Raw genomic sequence first — 13,012 nt, forward strand, 5'->3', positions numbered from 1 at the left:
TATGCAACTTACTGTTTCATATTCACTGATTCCAACGATGCTCAGCGATGTGTCATGAAGATTCTCTCAACCTAACTACTTCAGACTAATCATCACAGAGCAAGGCACTATTACTAGACACTAGAGAAGTACGGATGTGAGAGTTAGACTGTGAAGAAGGCTGAGCGCCGAAGAATTGATGCTCTTGAACTGTGGTGTTGGAGAAGTCTCTTGAGAGTCCCTTGGACTGCAAGGAGATCCAACCAGTCCATTCTGAAGGAGATCAGCCCTGGGATTTCTTTGGAAGGAATGATGCTAAAGCTGAAACTCCTGTACTTGGGCCACCTCATGCGAAGAGTTGACTCATTGGAAAAGACTAATGCTGGGAGGGATTGGGGGCAGGAGGAGCAGGGGACGACAGAGGATGAGATGGCTGGATGGCATCACTGACTCGATGGACGTGAGTCTCAGTGAACTCCAGGAGTTGGTGATGGACAGGGAGGCCTGGCGTGCTGCGATTCATGGGGTCGCAAAGAGTCGGACACGACTGAGCGACTGATCTGATCTGATCTGAGAGAAGTACAATTTGCTACTAACAGTCCTTACTCAAAGTTCTGACACAAACTAGTATAAAGTGACAGTATAACGAGAAAGAGATAATATGGGATTATTTAAACCAGGGTTATCAATGAAGATACCCTGGAGAAGGCTGCATTTCTCTAAATCATGAGAATCAGATTAAGCTAAACTTAATTTAAGCTAGGACTTCTCTGGTAGTCCTGTGGCTAAGATGCACTCCAGTGTAGAGGGTCTGGATTCAATCACTGGTCAGAACTAGGTCTCACATGCAGCAACTAAAGATCCTGCATGCTGTAACAAAAATGGAAGATCCCATGTGCCACAACTAAGACCCAGTGCCACAAAATAAATTTTTTAAAACAAAAGAATAAAAAAGTTTAAAACTGCTAAGCATTATCCTGAGGAGAGCCATGGAAAATTCTGAAGCAGAGTGATAGGATCAAAGCTGTGCTGCACAGATAAACTGAAAGTGATGAGTGAGTAAGAAGTATAATGAGTCTAAAAACAGGGAAATCAGATATAAGGCAAACGAAGGAGCCTGAGTATAAGGTGAAAAGCTCAAAGTCAAGAGGTGACAGTAAAAATAGAAAAGTGATGCATGCAAGAGCTAGCTAGCTTCAACATCCTTCTTTAGAGTAGGCAACAAATAATACCAAATTATTCCATATTTTTTATAAGGGACATTCTCTTCTCTATAAGCCTTTATAAAGCGACAAAGCACTAAATTCCCATTTCCGAAAGTACTGTTGCTACAGTGACTGCCAAGACTTTTTAACACAGCAAGCAGGAATCCAACCAAACCAGAGTGCGTTGCCTCAATTTAGGCAAATGGTTTAATCATTCACTCTGAAGGCCTCCCAACTAACTCTGCAGTAAGATAAAAGATATTAAACTCATAGAAGAGCTATTGAAATTTGGGGTAACAGGCTAGCAAAGAAGTTATTAAAAAAAAAATACACTCAAGCTTAAATTTCGAATCGGCTTTTCATGACAAATCTCAAACAGGTATCTGTCAAGTCTCTGGAACCAAGACACTACGTTCCACTTTGCCTCAACTCTCCACCTCAGATGACTTATTACAGCAGCGGTTTAAAGACAGGAAAGCAAAGAGTACACTCAAATCCCAACCCTGGCTCAGTGCAGCAAAATCCTACTAAAAGCAGGGGTAAGAAGGAAATAGGGCCAAAAAGGGACAAATAACCATCTTTCCAGCTAGATAAAATGTGATTAATTTGAAAAAAACAAACAGGATAAGAGTGTCAAAGGTTCTCACTATCCTCTCCTTTCTTCTTTCTCTAAGTTTGGCAATTTTAGAGTAAGTGTCAGGATTTCTTGCGGCAGAGAAATACATACATAATCAAAAATAGCGGCATGGAGCACACATCTTTACAGTTTTTAGGTACATCTGGGGGGCTATTCAAACAGTTTTTCTAGTAGTTATTCAGTTATTTAAATCAATTCTTTGCTGTACTTGGCTACAGAAAAACTCATATCCTTTTTTATTAAACATGCTCAACAAATTTGATCTTTCAGTTGCTTCTAATTGCTTTTAAACATTTCAAGCATCCTTTTTAGAAAAATTCTTAGAAAGCAGGAACAAGTACTTTAAAGCTTCCCAACATAAGCCTATCTTTCTATCTTCAAACAAGTGGTATATCCTACAACTCTGCTAAGGACTTCAAGGACTGATAAGCCCAACTTCCCCCAAGTCTTCCTTAACAATATTAACACACTAATTTCTACTTCTGAAATTAGAAACTTCATGATAAACTTTACTCACAAATATGCATAAGGTCTATCTGATCTCCCAACTACATGAAAGCTTTAGAAAGAGTGATCTCTTCTACACTTTTCTACATAGGTATTCACTACAAGAAACAGAAAGCCTTTTTATAAGGTGTCAATATAGCAACGTAACATCAAGGGGAGAAAAAAGCTAGTTCTTTGTCCAAGGATGGCCCTCTACCTGACTGTCCTACTCCACCTCTTTACCCCCAAAAGAAAAAACTAGCCGCAGCCCCTTCAGGCTCTCCTTTACCCTGAGGAGTAACCCTGTACACTCAATAGACGTCAGGAGCTTTGAAAAATATTATCTTTGAACCTTAAATTTCTAAAGTAGGGTTTGTTTGTTTTGTTAAGGAAGCCAAAGCTTAAAAACGATGGTGATCTGAATCCAGCTCCTAAGTTTGGACGCTTCTACCACCCTTCTAAGCACTGAAGCAGATGCCTATGTGAGTGAGTCGCTCAGTCGTGTCCAACTCTTTGCAACCCCATGGACTATTATATTATAGTTCAGGGAATTCTCCAGGCCAGAATACTTGAGTGGGTAGCCTTTTCCTTCTCCAGGAGATCTTCCCAACCCAGAGATTGAACCCAGGTCTCCCACATTGCAGGCAGATTCTTTACCAGCTGAGCCACAAGGGAAGCCCAAGAATACTGGAATGGGTAGCCCATCCTTTCTCCAGAGGATCTTCCCAACCCAGGAATCAAACCAGGGTCTCCTGCATTGCAGGCTGATTCTTCACCAACTGAGCTATCAGGGAAGCAGATGCCCATACTTTGGTATTAAAAAGAGATAGGAACAAACAATATCTCACAAAGAATTCAAAACAAAAAAGAAGGAAAAAACTTCCAGGTGTGCATACCTAAATATTCAAGAGACTAGCATTAAGTTACTAAGTTCAGACATGCCATCAGAGATGCGAATTTAAGGAAAGAACTCATATCGAACCATTTTAAGTATTTTTTTAAATATAGTATTTCCCAAAAACAACCCACAAAGTCAAAAAGCAAACAGGAAAAAGAATTTCTTGTATATAAAAGAACTTTTACAAAGATAAGATAAACACTGACAGCAGGTCAATTACCAAAAATTCACATTCAATTACCATGTTAAAATTTCAATATCAACTGTCATCAAAGAAATGCAAATGAAACAAACAGCTGGATCCCCATTTTTCCCATTTGTTGGTATTTATTTTTAATTAACAACACTCACTTGTGAACAAATGGAGACAGAATAAATGGGTATAACCTTTCTGAATGGATATGCTGATGTGGTCTTCAATTTTGAAACTGTACAGGCTATTTGAACCCTGAAAACTACTTTTAAGACCTTACCCTGTAAGTCAAGATTTATCTAGAAAGATGTTTGGCCAGCATTATTCAGTAAGAAATAACTCCATAATCAAAAGGAAGACTGAACAGATGTGGAAACAGTGACAGACTTTATTTTCTTGGGCTCCAAAATCACTGTGGACAGTGACTGAAGCCAGGAAATTAAAAGGCACTTGCTCCTTGGAAGAAGAGCTATGACAAACCTAGACAGTGATCACTTAGCATCACTTAGTGAACCTAGCATCACTTTGCCAACACAGGTCCATCTAGTCAAAGCTATGGGTTTTCCAGTAGTGAAGTACAGATGAGAGAGTTGGGCCATAAAGAAGGCTGAGTGCTGAGGAATTGATGCTTTCAAACTGTGGTGCTGGAGAAGACTCTTGAGAGAGTCCCTTGGACTACAAGGAGATCAAACCAGTCAATCCTAAAGGAAATCAGTCCTGAATATTCATTGGCAGGACAGATGCTGAAGCTGCAACTCTAATACTTCAGGCACCTGATGGGAAGAGCCAACTCAGTGGAAAAGACTCATGCTGGGAAAGACTGAGGGCAGGAGAAGGGGGTGACAGAGGATGAGATGGTTGGATGGCATCACCCATTGACATCAAAAAAACTAAGAACAATGGTGAATTTCGTTCAAATTTCGTCAAAATTTCTCTCCAACTTATCATTCAAAATTCAAACCCCCTCCCACCATTCTGATAAAAGTGAACTTAATCCAGCTCATAAACCCAGTCATTCAAATAGGAAAAGAGCAACTCAAGGGGTGCCAATTTCACCCCTTTACAGAGTTTCGTTATAGGAGGCTTTAAAGTTTCTAAAGTACCTCCACAGATTAACTACTTAGTAATCCAAAAAAAAAAAAGATTTACCAGCTTGCTAGGGTAGATATTTCCTTCAGGAAGGAAAAAATGTTATTCCATTCCGAAGGCCATGGAAGTCTACACTACTCAAAATTCAAAATTAAGTCTTGAGTTAAAATAAGTACTTTCTTATCACTACCCAAGACTCTTCTATGAATGACGACTACAGAAAGGGGGAAAAAAAGCTTTTTATGGGATTCATGATTAGTGTGGTTTCAAATCAATCACTGTTTCAGGCATTCTTGTGCACACAGACATTAATTAGATTTCGCACCTTTACTGCTTGAAAAGCCAATGTTTTCTACTTGAAAACTGCCATGATTCATATTGAATCCTGAAACTGAAATAAACTTCAGAAGATTATTTGCCACATGATTAAATGATTCTCTAAAATGCAAGTTTATTAAAGGTAGCTGAGAAATCTGTTTATTTTTATCTGGTAAAAACTAAACAAAGACTTTTCAAATCACCTATTTTAAAAATTAAATGTTTATTTCAAAGTCTCATCTTAAATAACCACACATTATAGTAAGTACTGCCAAACAGAATGTTTGATACTGAGTTAAACACTTTAATCACATTTAATAACCCTAATCATGAACACATTATCAGCATTTTACAGATAAAGTTAAAAATTCACCCACCACTCTTGACCACACTAAACTTTCACATTACAGGGGCAAAAAAAAAAAACTTTCTGACTGCAAATATACACATATATTAATGTAACAGCACAAGCAGTCCAACTGGCATATTCTTACCTATACATTACTGTATCTTACACACAGCTTTATAATTTATGAAACACTGGTACCCTCACCTCATTTGTTTCCCACAACAGCCCTTATGGGATGATTATCACTACTGCGTGTGAGGGGTTTCAAGCTCAGAGTTTAAATGAAGTCACTCAGCTTTTGATTCCTCATTTTTTTTCCACTGGACTTCCCTGGTGGCTCAGGTGGTAAAGCATCTGCCTACAGTGCGGGAGACCTGGGTTCAATCTCTGGGTTGGGAAGATTTCCTGGAAAAGGAAATGGCAACCCACTCCAGTATTCTTGCCTGGAAAATCCCAAGGACGGAGGAGCCTGGTAGGCTACAGTCCATGGGGTCACAGAGAGTCGGACACGACTGAGCAACATGGTAAAGAAACATTGCCCCCACAATCAGTATTATATAATAAAAAGGTAAAACCACTAGAAAGCCTAGATTATCTTTCATCAGTTACACATTTCACCAAGTTATTAGTCACTATTTATTCTGATGCCAATCATAGAAATACAAGTTGTACAAATAACTTTACTAAACTGGTACTTCAGCAAGGGAATCCCCTAGATTCTACTTGTACTGGCCAGAAGACTAACCCCAACATCTACTTTATTAATTCTTCTTTCTACAATATCCACTTTTTCCCTTCCTACTTTAAAATTTCCCACTCCACTTAAGTGATTTGCCCTACCTTTACTTTTTAACTGCTCCATCGTCTCATTAGTATGATTTCAGACTTCATTCAACAAAATTTTACCCGGTCATGACTATGATACATGACAATCTGAATGAAAAGAGGCCCCTACCCTCTTCCAAGTACTGCTAAGAAGCAGTAAGAGCACCTCTGAGTCACTTCTGTGACTGTAGACCAGTCTCAATCACTCCCTTCAGCGGCAATAACTTAATTCCTCCAGAGGAAGGTTTTAAGAATAAAATCAAAGCACGATGTTTGAAAGTGCTTTATAAAGTATCAATATTATCCTGCTGACACTATATCCTCACATTGGTCTTTTTTTCTGGATATCCACTTTTAAAGCTATGGAGAAAGCCCTCAATAGGTCTTCTGTATTATGGGTGATAAAGAAGAGTAAAGGATAGCAAGAAACTTCCATCAGTAATGAACTGGAGGACCAAGTTTGGTTATTCTATATTCACATCTATCTTCCTAAAGTTAAATAATGCCCAAAAGAGTAAACAATACAACCCCAAAATGGCTAGACAATACCATCACACTTTTTTAAAAAAAATTTTAAAAACCTGTTTCCCTGCACCCACTCTAGAAAAAAACTCCTTCTGTAAAGCTATAAGTCACTATTATAAAAAGTCTAACTTCTATTCCCACCCCGTACATTTCTGGCCCTTTGACAGACTGCCAAACAGCTTTACTTACAATTGTGTGTCAAAAAGGTCTCCCAATTAAGCATAAACAACATAAACAATGCATAAGATGCATTTTTAAAATGCATCTTACTACTAGGTCTCACAATTTAAAATATGTCTTGAACTCCAGCATCAAACTAGGCGACAGTCCTCCAAGTATACTCTTCAGTTCAGTTCAGTTCAGTTCAGTCGCTCAGTCGTGTCCAACTCTTCACAACCCTATACTCTTAGTGAGCTGCTTAATAGCGGATAAATGGAAAATGCACAATTTTGGAAACGGTCTAAAAATTTCAAGAAACTTACTTTCACTTGAGAGTATTCCAAAACCCTACCCTAAAGTTAAAACAGACAGGCAACCTAAAAATGAACTTGAAAACAGGTGCATTCCATTTAAGGCCTGAATCTCATTTTAAGTCCTGGTTTATTTGCCCTATAATAAGTGCCTCTTTACTATAAGGCAGCTCCATCTTCCCCAAACAAAAAATCTGAAGGATTTCAAAACACTTTACTAAATATATTTAATCACATCCACAGATTCTTATCATCCTACAAAGTCAATGTAAGAGTTCCTAGGTCTTTTATAAAGGTCTTACAATCCTAAAAAGAATAAACACTGAAGAGACACAAAGCATCTTCCTAAGACTGAACTACAAGAGCAGCACCTGACTCACCCCAACTCTTCAACTTTATCCAGAAAGCAGAGGGAGACAGTTTCTACAGCCGAAATCTAACCTGCTCATTCAGAGCCTGTCTGCACAAATCTCAGCCAATTTACTTAGTTTTTAATGTAGTCATGGGTGATTCAGAGAAAATTAGCTGGGAGAGGGACTATTTTGGGCAGTCATTTGATAGAAGTGGCTTTCAAGTGAAGGACTAACTTCACAAACACACACAAAAGACAGAAACCTGTGAGTAGCAGACAGAGCATTTAATAAATGATGACCCCGATATATCAAGTCTTAAGAATAGCATCTCTTCTCAATATGCCATAGCCTAAAAACGATGTTCATAACTGTGAGTCATAAAGCAATGTTTCTCCTAATAAGGCAAGCACATAAAACGCTCTGAAACTACATCTAAAACGGTATAAGTAAACAAACACGTGCACACACATTCCCAGGTCCAAAAGAGCTAAACTAACCAATCCATTGGCATTCCAGAACAACTAATGACTTGAGAATTCCAACCAGAATAGACTTAAGACATACCTCTCTTCTCTGGTGGCATTTTTTTCCTGCATAAACAGCTGTGTCAAGTGCTTTGGTTGGCAAGCAATAATAAAATCAACTTTATTTCCTGTTCCCTGTACCTTAACAAAACTTCCAGTTTGTCCTTACCTCTGACATATGTTCAACACGTCCAAGGGCTAACGTAAATGATAAAATATATTTCACATAAACTTTTCTATTAAAGGGAGTTTTTCATCAAAATGTTTTACATTTTACCTCACAAAACCTTTATCAGACTGTGGAGAGAAATTTGAAAAACACAGTTCATACTTAATATACTTAATAAACTCTTATCTATGTCATGGCCACACTTACCTAAGCTCAAGCTTTTACTAATTATAAGCCTTGGGAAAACTTTATGCCTTTAAGTACCATCAAAATTCTCAATCAAGATTTCAGGCGTTCAATTCACACCCCAGAGAAAGATCAAATGCTAAACTCCTAAAAATAGGGTGTAATGAATAAGAGAGACACACAACACTCTGCTGCCAAAGCAAGTGCGTCTTCCAAGGGGCAGGGGCGCTCCTTTACCCGTACAGTAGGAGCTCACATTCAGCAAAACCGGGGAGCGAAGGATCAGGTGACTTCACACCACCGACACTTTCAGCACGACTGGGCCTCACTATGGTCTCAGTACTAGTAAACAGCTCAAAAGCCCAGTTTTGACAATTAAATCTGAACTTGCATCCTAGCCACGCACTACCCGCAGGAATAGGTTCGGGAACTGCGGGGCCCCGGAACCCAAGCCCCGGGACGCAGCCCTGGCCTGCGGGCTGCGGTTCCCTCCTGGAAGGGTGTCTGGAGGGCCTCCCGACCTGACAGCGAGGTGTCTGCTCCTCCCGCGCGCTGCGCGTCCTCCTCCACCGCCGGGCCCATCACGACCTGGTTAACCCTTCCTCCCTCTCCGCGCGCGAGACACAGGGCAGCGAGTGGCGGCGGGTGACAGGTCGCCCGGGCGAGTCCGGAGCTCCCGAGTACAGAGCCGCGCCGCCGCCGACCTCCCCTCGCCCTGGGTCTGCAGCCCCTGCTCAAGGCCGCCCCCTCAGGTCGGGGCGGACACCGCGACAGCCACGCGGCGGCGGGCGGGCAGGGGGGCCGGGTCGGACGCAGACGCGCGCGCCGCCCGTTCACCCGACACCTGCGGGAGCCGCGGCCCCAGGGCCGCCTTTTTCAGGCCGCGCGCCGCGGGAGCTCGGGGCGCGGAGGGGGCTAGGCCTGGCGGCCAGACGCGGCGGCGGGAGGAGAGCGGAGCCAGCCGCGGACGACGACCCCGCCGCCTGCGGCCGGTGCCCGCGAGCCCGAGCGGCCCGCGCCCTCTCCCTGCGCGGGCCTTGCGGCCTCCACCCTGCCGGCCCGTACCTAGGAGGGTCGTGGACGAGACGTGGTTAACCCCGGTGTTTGAGTCGCTGGTCCGCCGCCGGCGCCGCAGCCCTTGGTGCGGTTCTTGGCTTCGCGTTACCTCGTCCCCCTCCGCCATCTTGTACCGATTTAAAATTAACTCCCCACTGACGTCAAACGCCGCCGCCGCTTTATCAACCTCCCGGGAGCCGGCGGGGAGCCGGCAGGTCCTAGCGCCGCCCGCAATCTGTGCCTCCTCCTCCTTCTCCCCACGCCCTCCCTCGTCCCGCCCCTCGGCGCCCTCGCTCCGCCTCCTCCCTGCTAGCCTGCTTGCCTGCCCCTCGGTTTTCCCAGGTTTCCACTTCGGGGAGAAATTGGGCGGCGCCCTCACCGCAACCTTCTCGCACTCCCACCGCCCTAAACTCAGGACCACACCCCCCGAGCGCTGTGTAATCGCAGGACTCTCCGGAGAACCAAGTCCCCCCCTTCCCGATTCAGTAACCCAATTCTCTTTACGTTTCTTCTCCATAATCGTTGACTCGTGCAACGCAAATGTTTCATACTCCTTTCCTTCTCTCCTTTTTTACCCCCCACCTCCTCCCCCAGTGCTAGTCTCTCCCTCCTTCCCTCGCTTTCCCTCCATTCCCGAGCTATTGCTGGTGGCCTGCTTTTCCTTTTGATCTTTCTTCGCACAAGTCTCTCATTCCGTTTCCCATCTAGAGACCGTCCTCTGCTTTATCATAGCTTCCTTCTACTTGAGACCCTCCTCCTATCTTCTTAACTGCGCATACCCTTGCCCTTCTGCTCCTAGGCCCTTATAGGGTCAACCAGAAAGCGCTGTAATCCGAAAATGAATTGTAACAGGTCCTTTCCTAACTGATGCACCTTCTTGTGGGGATCCAGTGACATCCTAGAGAAAGTTCGGGTCACTTTTAAAAATAAATATCTGCCTGTGCAGGCTTCTGTGAAACATGGTTTCTATTCTTTTGGATCTTTGCCCTATCACCAGCTTCATTAGAAATTCCTTCTCTCTGGTAAAGGCATGTGTCCAGTGTCCAATTGCAGTCTTGTCCTGGTCTTTTCACAGCCTTTCATCTAGCATGACCTCTAGAAAAGCACTGATGTCATCAAAGCTTGCAGAGTGCCATTCTAGAGGGGGTTTTGTTGAACTCTTTATTCATCTGTTTTCTGTATCAATGGAAAGGGATTTGGAGTTCCTCCTGCACGTGATAACTCTCCATCTTGGCTCAGTGACCCTGGGGCAACCCCCCAAGCCATGAGCCCTGCTTGATGATGGATTTCCTAATTTCCTATGATGGATTCCCTACATTTCCTAATCTCCTATGAGACATCTATTTAATATTGCCCACAGTCTGCATTATGCATCCTCTAAGGTGTGAGAGAAGATGCAAAGATGAGTTATTTTTGTCATCAAAGAATAAACTTCCAGTTACAATTAGCAGTAAACTTAGCACCAGCACGCCCCATCAGGGACCCCTGGGGGGTTAAGGCTGCACTACTAGTCAAGAGACCTCCCAAGCAGTGTTGTTGTTCAGTTGCTCAGTCGTGTCCAATTCGTTGCGACTCCATGGACTGCAGCATGCCGGGCTTCCCTGTCCATCACCATCTCTTGGAGCTTGCTCAAATCCATGTGCATCGAGTCGGTGATGCCATCCAACCATCTCTCCTCTGTCCCTTTCTCCTCCTGCCTTCAATCTTCCCCAGCATCAGGGTCTTTTCTAATGAATCCACTCTATGCATCAGGTGGCCAAAGTATTGGAACTTCAGCTTCATCATCAGTCCTTCCAATGAATATTCAGGATTGATTTCCTTTAAGATTGCCTGGTTTGATCTCCTTGCAGTCCAAGGGACTCTGCTGCTGCTGCTAAGTCGCTTCAGTCGTGTCCGAGTCTGTGTGACCCCATGGACAGCAGCCCACCAGGCTCCTCTGTCCACGGGATTATCTAGGCAAGAATACTGGAGTGGGTTGCCATTTCCTTCTTCACCAAGGGACTCTCCGACACCACATTTCAAAAGCATCAATTCTTCAGTGCTCGGCCTTCTTTATGGTCCAGTTCTCACATTCATACATGACTACTGGAAAAACCATAGCTTTGACTATACGTACCTTTGTTGGCAAAGTAATGCCCCTAACCAGTGTTTTTTTCCAGTATTAGACCATTTACCTCATGGGCCACTACAGTGTGCTGGACAGGGCCCAGTCTCCTGACTCCAAGGAGTGTAAAGAAGCCAAAAGCAAGTACAGTCAGATTGAGCACTGTCCCATGGTCACCTCAAATCCATGAGTTTAAAAGGCCATCCTTGGGCCTCCCTGGTGGTCCAATGGTTGGGAATTCGCCTTGCAATGCAGAGGACACAGGTTCAATCCCTGGTCTGGGAAAATCCCACATGCAGTGGGGCAACTAAGCCCATTAGCCACAACCACTGAAGCCCCTGCACCAAGAGCCCATGCTCCACAAAAAGAAAAGCCACCACAGTGAGAAGCCCATTGCACCACAACTACAGAGTTGCCCCTGCTCGCCACAGCTAAGAAAAGCCGGAGGGCAACAATGAAGACCCAGTGCAGCTAAAAATAAGTAAATAAATAATTTTTTTTTAAAGCCTTTCTCCATTTTCCCCATCAGTCATCCCTTTTCAATTTCTTTCTCTTTTTTTTTGGCTGTTCCAAGAAGCATGTAGGATCTTAATTTCCCAACCAGGGATCAAACATATGCCCTCTGCCCTGGGAACACATTGTGTTAACCACTAGGCCACCAGGGAAGTTCCTGTCTTCAGTTTCTCATCGCAGTGAAATCTCAGTGATGTTGCAGCCTTCCTCCTCCCTCTACACCCAGCAAGTCCAGGTGATGTCAACTCTGATTTCTAAACCTCCCTTCAACTCATCTCTTCTCCTTCCCCTCAGCTTCCCTCTTGATTTAGACCTCATCATCTTGCGCTGGTTTATTATAACAACCTCCCTGTTGTTCTCCCCCTGTGTAAATCCTCCACACAGACTGACTTGAGTTTTCTTAGATGCAAATCTATTTCACATGATTTCTCTGCTCAGGATGAAGTCCAAACTCTTCAAAAGAGTTGACAAGGCTTTTGATGATCTGGGCCCTACCTGCATCAAGCCTCATTTTTCACTACTCTGTCATTTCTTCCTTCATTCTTTCATTTAAACAAATGAATTTTGACACTGTTGTGTGTGCTGAACAGACTACTGATGAACAAGACAGACAAAATTGGTTTCCTTGGGGACTTCCCTAGAAGTCCCGTGGTTAAGACTCCATGTTTCCAATAAAGGGGCTTCGGGTTTGATCCCTGGTCGGGGAACTAAGATTCCACATGCCGCATGGTGTGGCCAAAAAACAAAATTGGTTTCCTTGGGTTTTCTTTCTTTTCACACCCTACACAGGCCTCTTCCACCACAAAAAAGTGAGCATTCAGGAGCCCAAAGATCTGTCTTGTTCAGACTATATCTCCAGTACCTAAGCCAGTGCCTAGTAGGGCCTCAAAAAATAGCTGAGAATAAATGAATAAATTAATTAATTAATGGGTTACAATTCCGATTCTATCTACTGATTCACCTAATGTTTCTACACTTCCAGGTCTTCATTTTTTATAAATAACTATATAACAAGATTCTTATGGGATTAAATCAACATACTGAGAGGATTTTCTTGACACTTAAGATAGCCAACATTATGGAATGTTTCCTGCTCGAAGTACTTTACATATGCTAAGTCATTTAATCCTAAC

The 13,012-nt window shown here is 43.2% G+C and overlaps 1 protein-coding gene across 5 annotated transcripts in view; it reads right to left on the reverse strand.

Annotated features, from left to right (window-relative positions):
* The window catches only part of ATL2 (atlastin GTPase 2), a 68,384-nt gene extending 58,947 nt beyond the window's left edge, over positions 1-9,437 (reverse strand). For 2 of the 5 annotated variants that reach the window (XM_055539841.1, XM_055539839.1), the window contains exon 1: positions 9,272-9,436. In XM_055539841.1, coding sequence (XP_055395816.1) covers positions 9,272-9,389 — 118 coding nt within the window. In that variant the 5' untranslated portion in view covers positions 9,390-9,436. Of the gene's footprint in view, positions 1-8,727; positions 9,076-9,271 lie in introns of those variants that run through there. The other 3 variants (XM_055539844.1, XM_055539843.1, XM_055539840.1) reach the window with 3 other exon arrangements.
* Positions 9,438-13,012: the final 3,575 nt, after the last annotated feature.

Source organism: Bubalus kerabau, chromosome 11, assembly GCF_029407905.1.
Source record: "Bubalus kerabau isolate K-KA32 ecotype Philippines breed swamp buffalo chromosome 11, PCC_UOA_SB_1v2, whole genome shotgun sequence".
Classification (NCBI taxonomy): Eukaryota; Metazoa; Chordata; class Mammalia; order Artiodactyla; family Bovidae; genus Bubalus; species Bubalus kerabau.